The 19,369-nt window shown below is 42.3% G+C and overlaps 1 protein-coding gene across 2 annotated transcripts in view; it reads right to left on the bottom strand.

The window, feature by feature from the left end:
- LOC106577616 (Kv channel-interacting protein 4) overlaps positions 1-19,369 on the bottom strand; it is a 299,837-nt gene that overhangs the window by 208,067 nt on the left and 72,401 nt on the right. The window contains exon 1 of one of the 2 annotated variants that reach the window (XM_014155831.3): positions 3,285-3,837. The exons of the other annotated variant lie outside the window; for it this stretch is intronic. Within the exon in view, the coding sequence (XP_014011306.1) occupies positions 3,285-3,372 (88 nt within the window). The 5' untranslated portion in view covers positions 3,373-3,837. Of the gene's footprint in view, positions 1-3,284; positions 3,838-19,369 lie in introns of those variants that run through there. 2 annotated transcript variants of the gene reach the window in all.

The raw sequence follows: 19,369 nt of genomic DNA, 5'->3' as shown, positions 1-19,369 counted from the left end.
TCATACCAAATACAAATGAGCAGCAGCATTGGTGGTTTACAACACATTAAGTCACTCTTGAAGAGCATCTTCTCATTCTCCCATAAGAAAAGGCTAAAATATCTAAATATCTGAAATTGAGTAGGGCTAGACTATACTAAATAACTGATTAGAGATGGGGGACATAAGCCTAGTTTAGTGGCAACCGCTCTACACCAAAGGCCACGTTGCATTATCTGGATTTTGTCGTTTCAGATAAAAGCACCACAGCAAAAGTGCAACACCTCCATATCAAACCATTAGGCTTCTTACAAATCCATACTAGTATTGATCAAAACGTACATACTGTATTTCATTGTGAACACTTTGCTGTGTCAGAATCAAATTTGATGCCACCAATGGGTATTGGAGGTTTAGAGAAAGAGACAATGCACACTTAGAACAGCTCAACTGGCTTTAAGTGGTCTATAACCTTTTGGTTTTCCTAATTCAGCGAGCTTACAGGAATTGGGCTTCCTCCAATGGGAATTACAGCTTCTCCATTTATCTATTGTTGTTAATAATTAAATAGTTAGGCTTTAGCTGTCAAACAGAGAACTGCCAGAAAAGACTATACCTAAGCAAAATACACTAAGTAGATTCAGCTTTCCTTTTATAAAAAGCGTGTTTTACTGGTGCATCCACAGACCTGGAATAAGTCAGCCTTTGAAGTTTCCAAACACAAATGACTGACAAAAATGTATTTCATTTGGGCCTATATTATCGCCCAATTTGTAAAATGAAAGGCCAGAATAATGCTACTTTGAGAAAACAATATCTATGTTTCAATGAACAAATGCATAAACATGTTCTGATGAAGCAAGGGAGAACGACAATTGCTGACGTGTAGCCTGCCCACAATCTCCTGTAGGTATGGAAACCAACATCTAATTTGGTGGAGAGATGGTACTCTCCTTGCTCCGTGCATGTTTTTCAGCAGCAGGGACAGGGTGAGTAGTCAGGATCGAGGGAAAGATGAACCGAGCAAAGTACAGAGAGATCCTTGATGAAAACCTGCTCCAGAGCACTCAGGAGCTCAGACTGGGGCGAAGGTTCCCTTTCCAACAAGACAACATCACTAAGCACACAGCCAAGACAACATAGGAGTGGCTTCGGGACAAGTCTCTGAATGTCCTTGAGTGGCCCAGCCAGAGTCCAGACTTGAACTCGACCGAACAACTCTGGAGAGACCTGAACATAGCTGTGCAGTGACGCTCCCCATCCAACCTGACAGAGCTTGAGAGAATCTGCAGAGATGGGAGAAACTCCCCAAATACAGGTGTGCCAAGCTTCCAGCGTCATACCTGAGAAGACAAGGCTGTAATCACTGCCAAAGGTGCTTCAACAAAGTACTGAGTAATTTACAGAATACTTATGTAAATTATCAGTTTTTTATTTTGAATGCATTTGCAAAAAAATATATAAAAAATAAATATGGGGTAGATTGATGAGGGGAAAAATGCACTGTACATGTATAACACTAGTTACTACAGCCACAAAGTCAAAATTGGCTATAATCGTTAACTTCATTAAAACAAATGTTTTTTATCTTAATTTAAGGTTAGGCATAAGGTTAGCAGTGTGGTTAGGTTAAAGATTTTAAGGAGAGAAATTGTAGAAATAGGCAGTGTTGACGACCATATTATAGGCATGTGTGCATTAATTCATGTCCATATGCAATGAGTATTGAGCAGCTATTCATGAAGTACATTCAGTCCCACATACCACTTCATAAGGCGCACATTTGCCTCTGTCAGTCATTAGCATTTTCATTTAGCACCTCTGAGGCTTTAGGGCCACCTCATACACAGGGAGATAATCAACCAGCCCTTCTGCTAAACAGCCAAATGAACATGCTAACAAGACAGGGACATGATGTCTACTAGCCTAAGGAGACCACACAGAGATGACAATGTACTCTGGTGATGACAAAAGCCAGTGTCCTCATAATACATGAACATTATCTGAATGAGCGAGAAGGATAAGCAAACACTGATTAAATGAATAATGTATGCATGTAGGTTATATAAATACCGCATGCATTCACTATCTATAGAACATGTTCTCCCCACCTGCTACTATAAGTAACCTTTGTTCTGTATTGAACGTAATCTAATATGTAATCTTGTTCAATCTCATTTGTTCATTATCAGTCCCATCGCCAAAGCTCAGACGTGGGAGTTAAGGTGGTGCTGAAGTTATAATACATTTGTTAATATAGGCGTACTTGGGATGAGTTTTACAATGACACCTAAATCATGCAAACAAGGCAGTTACTATAGGAATTATTTTAGATATATGCACATTTCTCTGATGCAGTACATGGCTGTATAACTTACCTGTCAAGAGGTTCGCTGAGGAGCAAGCAACACGCTGACCAAGGTAACTTTGCCAATTGATTGATATATTCACTGAGTGAAACTTCACTTTCAATGACAAAGAACACACTTTGTCCATGAATACACTGGAACCAACAGCATTATGAATTCGTTAAAGTAAATGTTCAGGAAACTGATTCGTTTATAACATTAAACATAAAATATACTGCATATTAAGTAAAATGCAGTATTCTATAAATCAATTCTGGCCAGGTATGAAAGACTGTTGGATTGTCAGCCATAATGATTCTCAGATTGATCTATGACAAAACCATAAAATACAACACATTGTGGGCTTCTTTGCTGAAGGTGTGTAAACGGTTCTCAGTGACGACGTCACATTTTGTGTAGTGTAGCTCAGGCATGCTGGAAGGGTTGTACACTACTAGCAATCAGTGACATATATTCAGGCACCTGTCCAAGGTGGAGATAACTAATCTCTTTTTCAGTCCCTTCAACACTCCTCCTTACCAATCTCTCGCTCTGACACACACACACACACACACACACACAACCACATATACCCAATGACCTGGCGCATGTAATAAAGCACACTTCAACTCCGGTATTTTTCACTGTACTCTTGGCCTAGAGTCATGACCGTATACATGAGCTCGACACCACAAGGCACGGCAAGCATTAAAGTGTGCTAGCTCTGAGTGGGAGTTTTAGGCTTCTGTGGAAGCTGTGCTCTGCTTTGCACCATGAAGCAAGTGACCATAAATGAACACGTTTAGGAGCAACTTCCGAAAGTACGACAACTTAACTTCCAAGATTACAACTGTTAAGCTACAGCCCATCTCAGCAGGACTGAAAGCAAGAGAGTTACTGTACACACAAAACACAGTAGAAGACAAGGGATGGCACAAAGCCCCTCAGAAACTTTACCTGCATGAAGCGTGCCCGTGACGAGTCTATACAGGTACTGAGCGAACTTAAACATCTCCCTCTTGCACCTCTTCCTGCAGCTGGTCATGTTGGCACAGGGGGTCAGGGGTCGCGAGGGGAATGGGGACTCTTCTTCTGGGTGTAATCCTTCTTGTTCCTCTTCTGTCCTCCAGTCCACTGTGTGGCTACGTTCCCCGGCGTGCCCCTGGTGTAAGTGTGAGAGTGGTTGTGGTGGCGGGAGCGCTTTGTGGAGAGCACCCCGGGGCTGCTCTTAATGTGACACCTCTCTCAGGGCTTCTCCGGCGCCTAGGCTCCGATCCCCAGTGGGACGCTGCACAGTGAGCGCTGTAAGGGTCATTAATATTTCCTCACCGGCAGTTTACCTCAGGGTCCCCACGGTGCTGCTCTGCATCACTTGCACTCCCTCTTTTTCTCTGTACAGTGACCCTCCCTCACTTCCTCTCCCTGAAGCTTATTTTACAGAAGAGGCTATTCTCTCTCCACCCTTCTTTTCTTCCCTGTACAGTGGCTCTCCACCTCTCGCTCCCCTACTACGCCAGCTGCTTACTCTACTCAGCACCATCTGAGAATGTTTTGCCCTCGATGACTGTTACCAAGGGGGGAGGGGCCTGTTTGGCCCTAGGGAGGAGGAGAGATAGCGCAAAAGGAGGAGAGAAGGAAACAAGGGGAAAGTAGTAGGGGGAAAGTGTCTAACTCAATGAATCAGCAATGACCGCAGATTACGGGCCTGTCACATCACACTGCTCTATAGACCATGACTGACAGTGATAATAAAATGGAATCAGTTTCCCAGGAGAGAAAGCAAGAGGTAAGATTGAACAGGTATTTCAGGATTTTATGTATTTTTTTTTATTTCCCTAAGAACAAATTCTTATTTACAATGACAGCCTAGGAACAGTAGGTTAACTGCCTCAGTGGCAGAACGACAGATTTTTACCTTGTCAGCGCGGGGATTCGATCTAGCAACCTTCCGGTTACTGGCCCAACGCTCTAACCACTAGGCTACATGCCGCCCGACTTGAAACTGAATGAATATTGTATTTAGTTTTAAAATAATCTTTCAGTTTAATTTAACATTTGAGTTCAATATTTGTATATTCAGTTTCAATAGTGTAGATATTTCATACATTGTCTATCAAGTTCACAAACTATCATTTAAAGTTGATCAAAGTATCATATATCCAACTTCTCAAAAGCATTCAGATTCAGTTTTCAAAAACACCATTCCCCAAATTCAGATTCAAAACCAGACAACATCCTGGTAGTTTGCCAGGCATGAAAGTTAGAGAACAGATAATCAAAATTCTCACTGTGGTAAACAGAAGCTTCTGGTAGTTTCTGAAGCCAATGTGGCATGTTGAATGTATTCTTCCAATTAATTTGGCTCTAGCATTTGAACCGTTTTTGCTATGAGCTATTATGTCCCCATCCCTGAAAGCTAAGACTCAAGCAAGGATGCGTATTCTGTTCCTAGTCTATGATGATCACAGGCCTCGTTAGAAGGGAGTCATAAAAGCCGCTATTTAGCCACCATAAAAATGTTGAACAGCTCCGTCACAGCCCTTTTATGGATTGCCTTTCTACTCCCTATTTAATCTTGCTCTTGTGACTGACCGGGTTCGAACTAGGTCTCCTGCATGTCACAAGACTGTTAGCCCACTAATACTGAACAAAAATATAAAAACACAACATGCAACAATTTCAAAAGATTGCCAGGCCCAGTCAATGAGTTTCAATCAATGAGTTTTATTACAGACATTATATTCCTCAGCATCCCCCCGCACAACAAGAATGTGGCAGATCGAAGCAGAAGGATCTGTGCACCCCATTTAATGAGAGTGCAACAGAGGTGGCGATTGTGGACTACAGAAAACAGAGGGCAGAGCACACCCCACATTCACGTCGACGGGCTGTAAAAGGAGCAGGTCGAGAGCTTCAAGTTTCTCGGTGTGCACATCACTAAGGACCAATCATGGTCCAAACAGTGGTGAAGATGGCACAAAAACACCTCTTCCTCCTCAGGAGGCTGAAACGATTTGGCATGGACTCTCGGATCATCAAAAAGTTGTACAGCTGCACCAGTGAGAGCATCTTGACTAACTGCATCACCGCTTGGTATGGCAACTCTTGGCATCTGACCATAAGGCGTTACAGAGGGTAAGCAAGTCAGTGTTTACGGCCCAGTACATCAGAGGCCAAGCTGCCAACCATCCAGGACCCCTTTGTGCTGTTGTCTGTTCCCAATAATGTTTGTACCATGTTTTGTGCTGCTGCCATATTATGTTGCTACCACGCTGTGTTGTCATGTGTTGCTCCCTTGCTATGTTGTCATCTCAGGTCTCTATGTAGTGTTGTGTTGTCTCTCGTCGTGTGTTTTGTCCTATATTTTTTAATCCAAGCCCCAGTCCCAGCAGGAGTCCTTTTGATACGCCGTCAGTGTAAATAAGAATGTGTTAACTGACTTGCCTAGTTAAAGGTTAAATAAAAATACCAGGCGGTGTCAGAAGGAGGCCCTAAAAATTATTAGACTCCAGCCATCCATGTCATAGACTGATCTCTCTACTACCACTTGGCAGCGATACTAGAGTGCCAAGTCTGGGACCAAAAAAAGCTCCTGAACAGCTTCTAACCCCAAGCCATAAGACTGCTGAACAATTAATCAAATGGCTCCCCTGACTATTTGCATTGGCTCTCTTGCACCGGCTCTACGTAGTCACTGGACTCTACCCACAGACTCACACATACTACACTGACACTAACACAGACTACATACAGTGGTTGCTCCACTAAAAGTTTTGCGATTATGCTGCGGGACTTAGGAGGTATTTTGTGGTTTAGTACGGTACCCTGCGTCACTACTTCATTGCTCCAGACCAGCGCAAGGGGGAGTTAGAGCACTGATTATGCTTTTGGGTCCCAAGGAGCTACTGTGTCTCTGTAGTACTGTAGCCTACTCCTGACCAGTCACGTTGTACAGCGCCTTAGTGGCGCAGCGGACTAAAACGCTGCATTGCAGTGCAAGCTGTTTTGCTACAGATGCTGATTCAATACCCGTACCGGCCTCGACTGGGAGACCCATGAGATTACTGTAGGTTTTTCTCCCTCTAAAAACAGAAATAATTCTAAGTAACAAACTGGCTTTATTTACAAATTTGTAACAATGTCTCACCCGATGTTCAAGAATGGCCATCTTCCTTGCTAATTTTACGTTATTTGAAAACAAAATATATATATATATTTTTAAACAAAAGCGATTATTGTTATATAAAAGCCCCTTGCATATTCTCACAGATATATTATTAACCCTGTTATTAGCAGGACAATATATATTGGTCATGGCTCCCAAGTGGCGCAAAATGGGATTGCCTTGCAGTTCTCCAGCTGTATCCACTGAGATAGTGGTGGGCCAGCGAGGTTCAAAGCACGAAGGCAGGGGGCACGGGATGGGCCGCAGAGCCGCGCACAGAAGACGGACCTAGCCTATGGGGAAGGGAGGAGGAGGAAGGGGGCGGGTGGACCCCCGCCCCACTGGGTAGCACAGAGCAACACTTTAAGGGGCATTGCACTAATAATGGCGCTGACTAGGGAAACGTTCCCGCTGTTCTTAGTGCCTGTCTGCATGTTCAAACTAAAACAATGTAACTAATAATGGCGTGAAAAATGCCCCTTAGATATGAATTGGGAGGGCAGATATTATTAAATATTAAAGCATTACATTTACATTTAAGTCATTTAGCAGACGCTCTTATCCAGAGCGACTTACAAAATGGTGCATTCACCTTATGATATCCAGTGGAACAACCACTTTACAATAGTGCATCTAAATATTTTAAGGGGGGGGGGGGGGGGGTTAGAAGGATTACTTTATCCTATCCTAGGTATTCCTTAAAGAGGTGGGGTTTCAGGTGTCTCCGGAAGGTGGTGATTGACTCCGCTGTCCTGGCGTCGTGAGGGAGCTTGTTCCACCATTGGGGTGCCAGAGCAGCGAACAGTTTTGACTGGGCTGAGCGGGAACTGTGCTTCCTCAGAGGTAGGGGGGCCAGCGGTGGATGAACGCAGTGCCCTTGTTTGGGTGTAGGGCCTGATCAGAGCCTGAAGGTATGGAGGTGCCGTTCCCTTCACAGCTCCGTAGGCAATCACCATGGTCTTGTAGCGGATGCGAGCTTCAACTGGAAGCCAGTGAAGAGAGCGGAGGAGCGGGGTGACGTGAGAGAACTTGGGAAGGTTGAACACCAGACGGGCTGCGGCGTTCTGGATGAGTTGTAGGGGTTTAATGGCACAGGCAGGGAGCCCAGCCAACAGCGAGTTGCAGTAATCCAGACGGGAGATGACAAGTGCCTGGATTAGGACCTGCGCCGCTTCCTGTGTGAGGCAGGGTCGTACTCTGCGAATGTTGTGGAGCATGAACCTACAGGATCGGGTCACCATTAGACCTCTCACTAAAGGCGTCACTCAAAAGTTATTTATATCCGAACTGGATTTAACAAAAAATTACATGAAAAGCACACATTTGTAAATCCCAAACTCTAAAAGTAATTAGAAAGGTAGATACAAATTATTTGTGATAGTGGTTACAATGAAGAACGTAAACAAGATGCTGTGTTTTTATTTACAGTAGTGACGGACAGCTGATGGCATTTTGAAAACAGGTTTTAAAGCACTTGTAGCCAGATTAGCAGGAAAATAGACTCAGTACCGGGGTACTGTAGGTGTGAAAGTCACACCTTTCCAGTACTCCTCGCCCCAAACTCCACCCTTAATACAGTTACCATTCAAAAATGAGCTGTTAATGTAAAAAATAAAAATAAAAACAAAATGCGACCAAAAAGAACAGACGAAATTGACATTGTTTTCATCAAGCCAGCTTCTTTCTATGGTGCTACCCATTCCAGGGTTAGGACCATAACCACGAGAGGACTTGAAAATGAGCTAGAGCTGAGAGGAGCACCAAAACTAAAAAGATATTTTGGTTTCAGTGCATTTTCTTTAAAAAAAGTATATAGCCCATCAATGTGTAGGCATACTGTGTAATAACAATGATAATGGAATAAAGGTTAAATAAAAATGTAATAAATAGAAATGATTGTATAGTAAAAACGTGAATGTGTTTTTGCAGCGGATACAACCATGCCGACAACCATCCGTGGAGATCAGAGGTTAAAGGGCTGGACAACGGGCCGCAAGAAAAAAAACACATGGTTGCCAAGAAAGCATTTAGTTTTGCTAGATTCTTAAAATATGTGTGTTGGAGTCAAACTAAGAATTAAATGTATCTACCGTTTCTATCATAGGCCACTGTAATCGATGGGGGCTCTGGGCGGTACCATTCTGCTCATCAGATGAAGGTGCACATGGATCAGATTCAAACTTTGAAGACCGAGATTGAGTCATTGACGGCAGACCAGCAGAAAGAGAAACATTATCTGAGGGCAGCGATACGGGCGACAGCTGATGCATTGGTCCAGAGCCAGGCGGTATTGGTGGAGAGTCAGGCGGAGAATGACGCGTTGAAGAGGGCAAGGAACGAGATGGAATCACAATCCATGTCAGGCACACCTGTGAGCTCTGGAACTCCACCTCCAACAGGCAAAGTCAACATACCTGGCAGGTTCATCAGGTCGTCGGTTCACCCTGAAATTTCCATTCCTCTTCTGACAACAGAACTTGACCAACTACTCACCAGGCACAGCAAGGGCCGTCTGGACTGTTATGCTGTTCTGCTATAGCCTAATAAACAAATGCAGGTGGTTTATCTTCAAAATGTTTTATTATCCAAATGAAAAAGCATATACTGTACAGTACTGCATTTCTTCATCAGCATATTTATGCTTTCATTAATAAAATGATACAAATATGTTTAGTTATGGATCCATAATGAATTACTATGGGAATAAATATCACTGAATTACAGAAATAAAGTTGTCTAATGAAGGTAAACAAATGGTTGCTTACTGGAAAATACTCTTTCAAACACACGGTCACGTTGTACATTATATATATATATTGAATATATATTGAATATATTGAATAGAAACACCATAATATTAATCAAATTAATTAAAGCTAAATTTCTTAAAATCAATCCCATATACTATGTCCTTACAAAAAAGGTTCTAAATTCTCTAGTAATGCCAATATTGAAGACTACCAAATGCTTCTCAAAGATGCCCTCTGGAGGTCAAAAATAGCACTAACTTGCATTATATGGTAAAAATGGCTGACAATTAAATAACTGGCCATAGAATTCTGCAGCAGCCCGCAAGGTGTGCTGCAGTACGACAACTTTTAAAGGAGGAACCAGTATACACACACTGCTGCTACTCTATTATCTATCCTGATTGCCAAGTCACTTTTACCCCTACCTATATGTACATTTTACATCAACTACCTTGTACCCCTGCACATTGACTAGGTACCAGTACTCCTGTATATAGTAGTAGTAGTAGTAGTAGTATTATTAATAATAGTTCCTCTTGTACACATTTCCCATACTTTTCAACTCTGCATTGTTGGTAAACGGTGTGTAAGTAAGCATTTCACTGTTGTATTTGGGTTTTTTTGGAGGGGGGGGGGGGTTGATCCATCCATGTGATGAGTAGCCTCGTAATTACCAGACTGATTACTGCATGTAGCGAACCATTCGTATCAGCTGGTGGGGTCAGGCCACTCGCAATGCTATGTGATGCGCAACTTGTCAGAGACATGTTAATTTGACTGATAGGGTTCTAACCCAGGTGTCCTGTGCATCGAACAATGCAACTTCAAGTTACTCATCAACCAGCGTGGTCACCGAACCACCTGTTACACTTCAGCCCCCCCTTTAAAAAAAAAGTGACCCATCCATGTCACAGGACCTATGCCTAGACTTTAGCTCAACAGGCTAACAGTCTTAACCCAGCCGGTCATGTTATCCTAATGACTACTCTTGCCGGAGACTTGAAACCAGGGGCGGAATGGGACCAGAAATCAGCGATGGCAATTCTAACACATCGGTCCATTCTTTTTCTCCAGGCCCTCTCACAGTAGCCCATTATTTTCCTTGAGGACCCCATTAGTAGCCAGATTATAATTTTGTACAAAAAACACAAGGTAGACCGGCCGACTGGGCTAAGAATGGCCCAGCCCATCTGGCATTTGCCTGAAATGCCAGTCCCCCCCTGCTTGAAACTAGACCATGTAACACATCAAACTAGCATGTCTTCCGGTCTCAGGCAAGGTTCTCATCACATAAGCATGGACCACCAAACCATGTGAGTAACCTTGCTGGATCTTGTAGACTTGTATTAGTGTAGTACATGGGGATGTGTGAAACTCACTCATCAGCCTGAATTGTTGCCCCATTCGCATTTGAAGGCCTTTTTTAATAGCACGATGGTTTGAAAGTCTTCAGGAGGGCAGTCAACTGTTTGAGGCAGAACTCGGACCTACAGTTGTGCTGGTTCAACCGCTGGGGTCGCTGTGAAGTGCGTTAAGGGGGTTAATGTAGAAGTTGGGGATCTAGGAATCTCACTCGTGAGCCTGAAGTATCGCTTCTTGTGGAATTTAATGTTTTTTTTAATAGCATGATGGGTTGGAAAGCGTCAGGCGGGCGGTCACCTGTGTTTGCGAAGCAGATGTCCTGAGTTCGATTCTCGGTATGAGCTGAATCATAGGGAATATGTATTCGTTAAGCAAGCAGCATGTCGTCCTTCACCTAAGAATTCCTGAACTAATCCCTACAGGCTTTAGCTAAGTGGGCTAACAGTCTTGTGACATGCAGGAGACCTGGTTTGAACCCAATCAGTCACAAGAGCAAGATTAAATAGGGTGTGGAAGGGCTATGAGTCATTTCAACTATATTCTTATGGGGCAAATTATTAATTATTTCAGATATTCCCTTCTAAACGCAGCCTGTGATGATCAGAGGGGAACAGAAAGCGCGTCCATGCCCAGTCTTAGCTTTCAGGAATAATATAATAGCAATAGCCAAAGCGGTTCAAAAGCTAGAGCCAAATTCATAAGAAAATACATTCAACATGCCACATGGGCTTCAGAAACTGCCAGAATCTTCCTTTTACCACAGAGAGTTTAATTCTTTCTCCCCTACCTTTCTCAGCTGGCAAAGTACCAGGATGTTTTCTCTGGTTTTGTGATTCAAAACATAACATTATTTGTAAGAACATAACAACATTCAACAGACATGTGACTAACAATAATTGAATAACGTGTCCCTGAACAAGGGGAGGGGGGGGGTAAAATCAAAAGTAACAGTTGGTATCTGGTGTGGCCACTAGCTGCATTAGGTACTGCAGTGCATCTCCTCCTCATGGACTGCACCAGATTTGACAGTTCTTGCTGTGAGATGTTACCCCAGTCTTCCACCAAGGCACCTGCAAGTTCCCGGATATTTCTGGGGGGGAATGGCCCTAGCCCTCACCCTCCGATCCAACAGGTCCCAGACGTGCTCAACGGGATGGAGAGCCGGGCTCTTCGCTGGTCTGCCACTGCGAGGATGATCAGCTGTCCATCCTGTCTCCCTGTAGCGCTGTCTTAGGCGTCTCACAGTACGGACATTGCAATTGTTTTCTCTGGCCACATCTGCAGTCCTCATGCCTCCTTGCAGCATGCCTAAGGCACATTCACGTTGATGAGCAGGGACCCTGGGCATCTTTCTTTTGGTGTTTTTCAGAGTCAGTAGAAAAACCTCTTTAGTGTCCTAAGTTTTCATAACTGTGACCTTAATTGCCTACCGTCTGTAAGCTGTTAGTGTCTTAACGACCGTTCCACAGATGCATGTTCATTAATTGTTTATGGTTCATTGAAGAATCATGGGAAACAGGGTTTAAACCCTTTACAATGAAGATCTGTGAAGTTATCTGGATTTTTACGATTTATCTACGTAAGACAGGGTTCTGAAAAAGGGACGTTTCTTTTTTTGCTGAGTTTATGAAACATTGATCATGAATGCATTATCTACCATATTGAAATAATATAGACATGTTGAATTTGAATATTCAATTAAATATACATTTCAAAACGGAATGCAATATTCATTCAATTCAGTTTCAAATCATGAAATACAAGTTCAATTTATGAATTCAATGATTCAATTTGCGCATTAAACATTAAAATATATTAAATTCAATATCCTAATACAAAATTAAAATACATTCTGCTTGCACTGAAATCGCTCCATACCATGGTTCCCCCGTCAAAAGATAGTGGTAAACTCAAAACCCCATCAACTCAGTCTTAACTCCCATGCCACACCATCAATTTTAAAAACCATCCCTTTTCAGTGGTATTATTTATAAGATAATAAGGTGGGTGCTTACAATTGACCCGAGACAGCTTCTGAGAGTGGGGTCAGAGCCAAGTGCACAGGCAAGATTTTCACCTAGTCGACCTTGTGGTTAATGGCCCAATGTTCCTAAACGCTAGGCTACCTGCTGTCCCATGGATAGTCTAGGTATTGTGAGGCCTAGTATTTGATTGAGCATTCATTATTCTTCTGACTAACATGGGCGGCTGGAGCTTTCAGGTATGAAATGAGATGGCTGAAACCAACTGTGAAATGAGGCTAGTGTTCCATAGGTCATTCTGTGCATACGAAGCAGGCAGGCCTATTTTAGGAATGTCTGCACGTGCGGTTGTCGTCTGAGGATTCTGACCTCTCTGCTCTCGCCGGCGCGTGACCGAAGTATATTGTTTTAGGATAGAGATGAGAAGCATAAAATAAAACAAAACAAAACACATTGGAGTCCAGACATGGACACACACTAACGTCAGCTTGAAACTCAGAAAAAGGCGAAAAATAAAAACAAGCTCTCTCTGTAAGGGCTGTTCTACCCGCTTAAGAATCCACGTCCCAGGCTCCCAGTCAATACCTGAAGTTATGCAGCCCTACTCAGGCATGTTCAATAGAGAGTCATTTCAATCAGCAAGGTCTGAAAAGGTACATGGAGAGACATTAGGAAGGAAGGTGTACTGTATTTTACTCTAAGACTGCACCATTTAACCAAGGGAGAATTTGGGTTGATAATCTGTGCAGCTCTGTCACCTCTCACCTAGCCCCTGGATTCCAATTCGAGCCGTGTTTCAGATTTTAAAAAAAAAAATTTAAATAGCATCCCTTTAAAAGTCTACAACCAATTCCCTCACAGTTGGGATTCAATGATGTTATGCTGGGGTATTTTAAGGACAGTCCATTGTGACGATGCTGCAAGCTGCATGAGGACAATGGAGGAGTTCTCTGGCCTATATCTGACAATACATAGTGAGATAGTGGTTCCCTTCACACAAGCCTGAGCCAATTTGAAACAAGATAACACCAACTAGTGTACACAACAATATCTTTCAACTATAGTGTTCTAGAAACTGCAATCGCTCATCTTCGATCAGACGCCAAAGTAACGGTTTTCATAGATCAGTAAATTAGCATCTCCTGTTCCACGAAATACAAAATGTATATGACACATGACCATCACATTCCAAGCCCATACATGTACCATCATCTCCCTCAAGACCAGGCATGATTGCCTTAATGGAAATTACCATGACTACAACAGTGCTGATAACTCACATCATTACAGGAGCTAGTGTAGAATGTGCCTTCTTGGAAGCCCTGCTGATGTCATGGGATGTTTGCAGTGAGGCTAGATTATGTACTAGGCAGCTTCTGTTTTGGTACTAGTATTCCAAATAGGATTATGTCAGAACACAACCTTTTGAAAAACATCTCCTTTCGGGGATTTTTAAATTCTGTTAAGATGCATAATGCTGCAATTGCTGAATGACTTTGTATAAATTAGGCTAATACTGGATTCTCTTGCCAAGGCCCGCTCATCATTTCAGTCCACCAGCAGCAAACGTTGAGCAGACTGCTTTTTTCCCCCCCAGACACTTTCTCCTCCCATATGCCCTTGAACCTATTCAAGGGGATTGGTGTCTGAAGCACGGCCTCGTTTCAACCATCTTCAGCAGAGATAGGAAACGAGAACCGGGTGGGCTATAGACCTGGTGCGGGGTCTGTTCCTGAAATATATACAACCTGACCTAGTAGGCACCTGTAACCTGACACTGACTCCACATGTTCTGCCATGAGGAAGAGGAGAGAGGTAGAGAGAAAATGTGAGGGTGGGGTAGAAAAGAGAGTGTGAAGGAATCAAAATCAAATCAAAATTGTATTAGTCACATGCGCCGAATACAACAGGTGTAGACCTTACAGTGAAATGCTTACTTACGAGCCCCTAACCAACAATGCAGTTTAAAAAAAATAATGTATTTCTTATTCTTATCCGTAACAAGTAATTCAAGAGCAGCAGTAAAATATCAATAGCGAGACTATATACAGGGGGTACCGGTACAGAGTCAATGTGCGAGGGCACCGATTAGTCGAGGTAATATGTACATGTAGGTAGAGTTATTCAAGTGACTATGCATAGATGATAACAGAGTAGCAGCGGTAAAAAAGAGGGGGAGAGGCAATGCAAATAGTCTGGGTAGCCATTTGATTAGATGTTCAGGAGTCTTATGGCTTGGGGGAAGAAGCTGTTTAGAAACCTCTTGGACCTAGACTTGGCGCGCCGTACCGCTTGCCGTGCGGTAGTAGAGAGAACAGTCTTTGACTAGGGTGGCTGGAGTCTGACAATTTTTTAGGACCATCCTCTGACACCGCCTGGTATAGAGGTCCTGGATGGCAGGAAGCTTGGCCCCAGTGATGTACTGGGCCGTTCGCACTACCCTCTGTAGTGCCTTGCGGTCGGAGGCCAAGCAGTTGCCATACCAGGCAGTGATGCAACCAGTCAGGATGCTCTCAATGGTGCAGCTGTAGAACCTTTTGAGGATCTGAGGACCTATGCGAAACCTTTTCAGTCTCCTGATGTGGAATAGGTTCTGTCATGCCCTCTTTACGACTGTCTTGGATAGGAGAGAACTACTAACAAAGCAAAGAGAAAAACAGCTTTCCAATGCGTTACCTCTCCTCAACCAAAACAAACCTTCAAAAACTTTCCATAACAGTTTGAATGAGTTTCCTTTTTTGTTTGATGTTTTATACAGGTGGAACGGGAACTTTGACATTTAGCCTTCTGGCAATGGGGACAAAGTGAGGTGACCGCCATTCTCTGATTTGTTGACAGGTGTATTGATGCTGAAAACAATGGAAGGCAGCACCTGGGGAGAGATTGTGACCATCGCCAGAGATATAGCATTGATTTCACTCTTGAAAACTGATCTAGATCCAAATAGAATGCCGTTCCAATAATTTAAAAAAACAATCTGAAAGGTATTCCTTGAAATTCAAATCAAAGAAACTTGTGAGTGAAATAAAAGCAATGTACTAACCATTTAAGAACAGTGACAGATTCAAAACATGACAAGTCTATTAATGATCCATTCCTTGATATCCAAGCCAATCAGGTAAAGGGAAGGACATTACTTAACATTAGCAAAGGTGTCATTGTAGAACTAGATCATTAATGTCAAACTGAGGGTCAATAACAAGTTCAACTCGTTCCAATTTTCCATGGAGCACGAGCACACACACAAAATGTGAATGCATCTGAAGGATACTGCATTGTCGACCTTGACTACAACTCCAATTTCACACTTGCTTTTTACAGGAGTAAATCCAGAGACATGAGGCTGAACAGATACCGCTTTGCAGTGGATTTGAAAAGTATGAGGAGAAACTACTGGAAACAATAGTGATAGACTCTGGGATGATGTAGTCATTTTCAGATAATACAGTACGTCTGGGCTCCCTGCCCAGAAACGCTTACTGAAAGCACAATTTCATCAGCCTCAAACAGCGAAAGGTAATATGATGTATCGTCGCCAAATGTGCACAGTGACATGAAATGGGAAATCCTCGCTGTGGAAAAAGACACTTTTTGAAATCTGACACAACAGTTGCATTAAGGAGAAGTGCATCTATAATTCTTTCAATAACTTGAGTATTTCTGTAAATTGATGTGCTCATTCACCGGAAGTTTTGGGAGGCAAAACATTTCTGAACACTACACGCCAATGTAAAATGGGGTTTTTGGATATAAATATGAACTTTATCAAGCAAAACACACATGTATTGTGTAACATGAAGTCCTATGAGTGCCATCTGATGAAGATCAACAAAGGTTAGTGATTAATTGTAGCTGTATTTCTGGTTTTTGTGACGCCTCTCCTTGCTTGGAAAATGGCTGAGTGGTTTTTCTTGTCTAGGCGCTGTCCTAACATAATCTAATGTTATGATTTCGCCGTAAAGCCTTTTTGAAATCGGGACAATGTGGTTGGATTAATGAGAAGTGTATCTTTAAAATTGGATATAATAGTTGTATGTTTGAGAAATTTGAATTATGAGATTTGTTGTTTTGAATTTGCCACCCTGCTATTTCACTGGCTGTTGAATAGTGTGTCCCGCAGGTGGCGTCCCACATACCCCTGAGAGATTAAATCGCAGACAAGTTCCTGACAAGTGCCTCTGCAGAAATGAGTCGAGCCATGCAAGACTTATTTAAACTCCCCAAAATACTATGAGCCCTTTTAAAAGTTCATTCACAACTGGGGGGGAAAATTATACATACATACATACATACATACAAGGCTGTAGTTGCTTTAACAGAATAGCCTGAACTTGATTTTTGTCTTCTTAGATTTAGTCACGAGGCATAGGCCAACGCAGCGTAGGCCTAGTGTTGATCTTTGTTTTTTTATATGTACTCATTCGGGTTCAGTGTGGACCGAACAGAGGTCCCTGTACTGAACGGTTCAATACAAATGCATGTACCGTTACACCCCCATCAGCTAACATTTTTTAAATTGGTAGGTTAGTCTAGCCGGCTATGTGAAATTATAGTAATCATGGTTGAATTACCGACCGGGGGGCCCCCCATTTATTTTGTTAGTCACTCAGATACTGTGTCATATTAAAAAGTGAAAACTTCTTAGCTGTAAAATGTAAATTTTTAAACTCTGTCAAGTTGGCCCGCTAAACAGTTTTGCTGACAAGGTGGGGGGACCCACAACTAAATTTTGCTTAGGGCCCCCAACAATCTAGGACCGGCTCTGACTGCATGTGTCGGTAAGATGTTGGTACGCAGACCTGCGAGCCAATGCGGCACCTCATGATGTATTCAGATTGATGGGGGTAGGGGCCACAAAGTTGCCCATCTCTGGCCTAGGCCTACTGATAAAAATTTGATTTATATATATATATATATATATATATATATATACACACATACACATATACATATACATACACACACACACCTATATACACATATATACACATATACATCTATATACACACACCTATATATCTCTATATGTCTCTATATCTATCTATATCTATATATATATATTCTGCCGCAGAGCAGATAAACACTCTGCAGTTCTCTCATTTCACGTTGGTCCGAGTGAACTCAAAAGCCTGGGCATGGATATACACAGAGCCAATCCTTAAACCACCTGCAGCTTTTTCTCATTCGCAACCATTCAAAGCTGACAAGTTTCTGAGAAGAGATCATCAACAACTTTCATACAAAGGAAACAACTCTGGTCACCTCATACAGTATTTTTCATTTGAACCAAAGTGCACAGGTCAGTTGTGTGGCTCAGTTGGTAGAATAAGGTGCTTGAAACAAACGTGATACAGAAAAAGTAATACTGAAATAGTATAGAATCAACTATAAACATCAGCGGCTCTTGACTGTATAAAGCAACAGGAAACGTGAGCATGAACATCATTCCTTCAAAAGACAGCCCAAGGCTATTAAGCCTGCTATGGTAACCTTTGAGGATAATAGACCATACTGATGTGGTCATTAAGGCAGAGGACAGATCAATATTTGAGTGCATGGAAAAAGACCCAACAATGGCCTTTCCTAAGATGGACAGTACCTAGCATGGGCTATCAATGATAAACACTAGAGGTCGACCGATTATGATTTTTCAACGCCGATACCGATTATTGGAGGACCAAAAAAGCCGATAACGATTTATTTATTATTTATTTATTTGTAATAATGACAATTACAACAATACTGAATGAACACTTATTTTAACTTAATATAATACATCAATAAAATCAATTTAGCCTCAAATAAATAATGAAACATGTTCAATTTGGTTTAAATAATGCAAAAACCAAGTGTTGGAGAAGGTTAAAGTGCAATATGTGCCATGTAAAAAACCTAACGTTTAAGTTCCTTGCTCAGAACATGAGAACATATGAAAGCTGGTGGTTCCTTTTAACATGAGTCTAAAATATTCCCAGGTAAGATGTTTTAGGTTGTAGTTATTATAGGAATTATAGGACTATTTCTCTCTATACCAATTGTATTTCATATACCTTTGACTATTGGATGTTCTTACAGGCACTTTAGTATTGCCAGTGTAACAGCATAGCTTCCGTCCCTCTCCTTGCCCCTACCTGGGCTCGAACCAGGAACACAGACAACAGCCACCCTCGAAGCAAGGGGAACAGCCACCCTGCAGAGCAAGGGGAACAACTACTCCAAGTCTCAGAGCGAGTGACGTCACCGATTTAAAACGCTATTAGCGCGCACCCCGCTAACTAGCTAGCCATTTCACATCGGTTACACCAGCCTAATCTCGGGAGTTGATAGGCTTGAAGTCATAAACAGCTCAATGCTTAAAGCACAGCGAAGAGCTGCTAGCAAACGCACGAAAGTGCTGTTTGAATGAATGCTTACGAGCCTGCTGCTGCCTACCATCGCTCAGTCAGACTGCTCTATCAAATCAGACTTAATTATAACGTAACACAGAAATACGAGCCTTTGGTCATTAATATGGTCGAATCCGGAAGCTATCATTTCGAAAACAAAACGTTTATTCTTTCAGTGAAATACGGAACCGTTCCGTATTTTATCTAACGGTGGCATCCCTAAGTCTAAATATTGCTGTTACATTGTACAACCTTCAATGTTATGTCATAATTATGTACAATTCTGGCAAATTAATTACAGTCTTTGTTAGGAATAAATGGACTTCACACAGTTCGCAACAAGCCAGGCGGCCCAAACTGCTGCATATACCCTGACTGCTTGCACGGAACGCAAGAG

This window comes from Salmo salar, chromosome 18 (genome assembly GCF_965601325.2).
Source record: "Salmo salar chromosome 18, fSalSal1, whole genome shotgun sequence".
In the NCBI taxonomy this organism is placed as follows: domain Eukaryota; kingdom Metazoa; phylum Chordata; class Actinopteri; order Salmoniformes; family Salmonidae; genus Salmo; species Salmo salar.
Note: the sequence above shows the minus strand (reverse complement) of the source record. Positions and strands in the feature narration are given on the sequence as shown.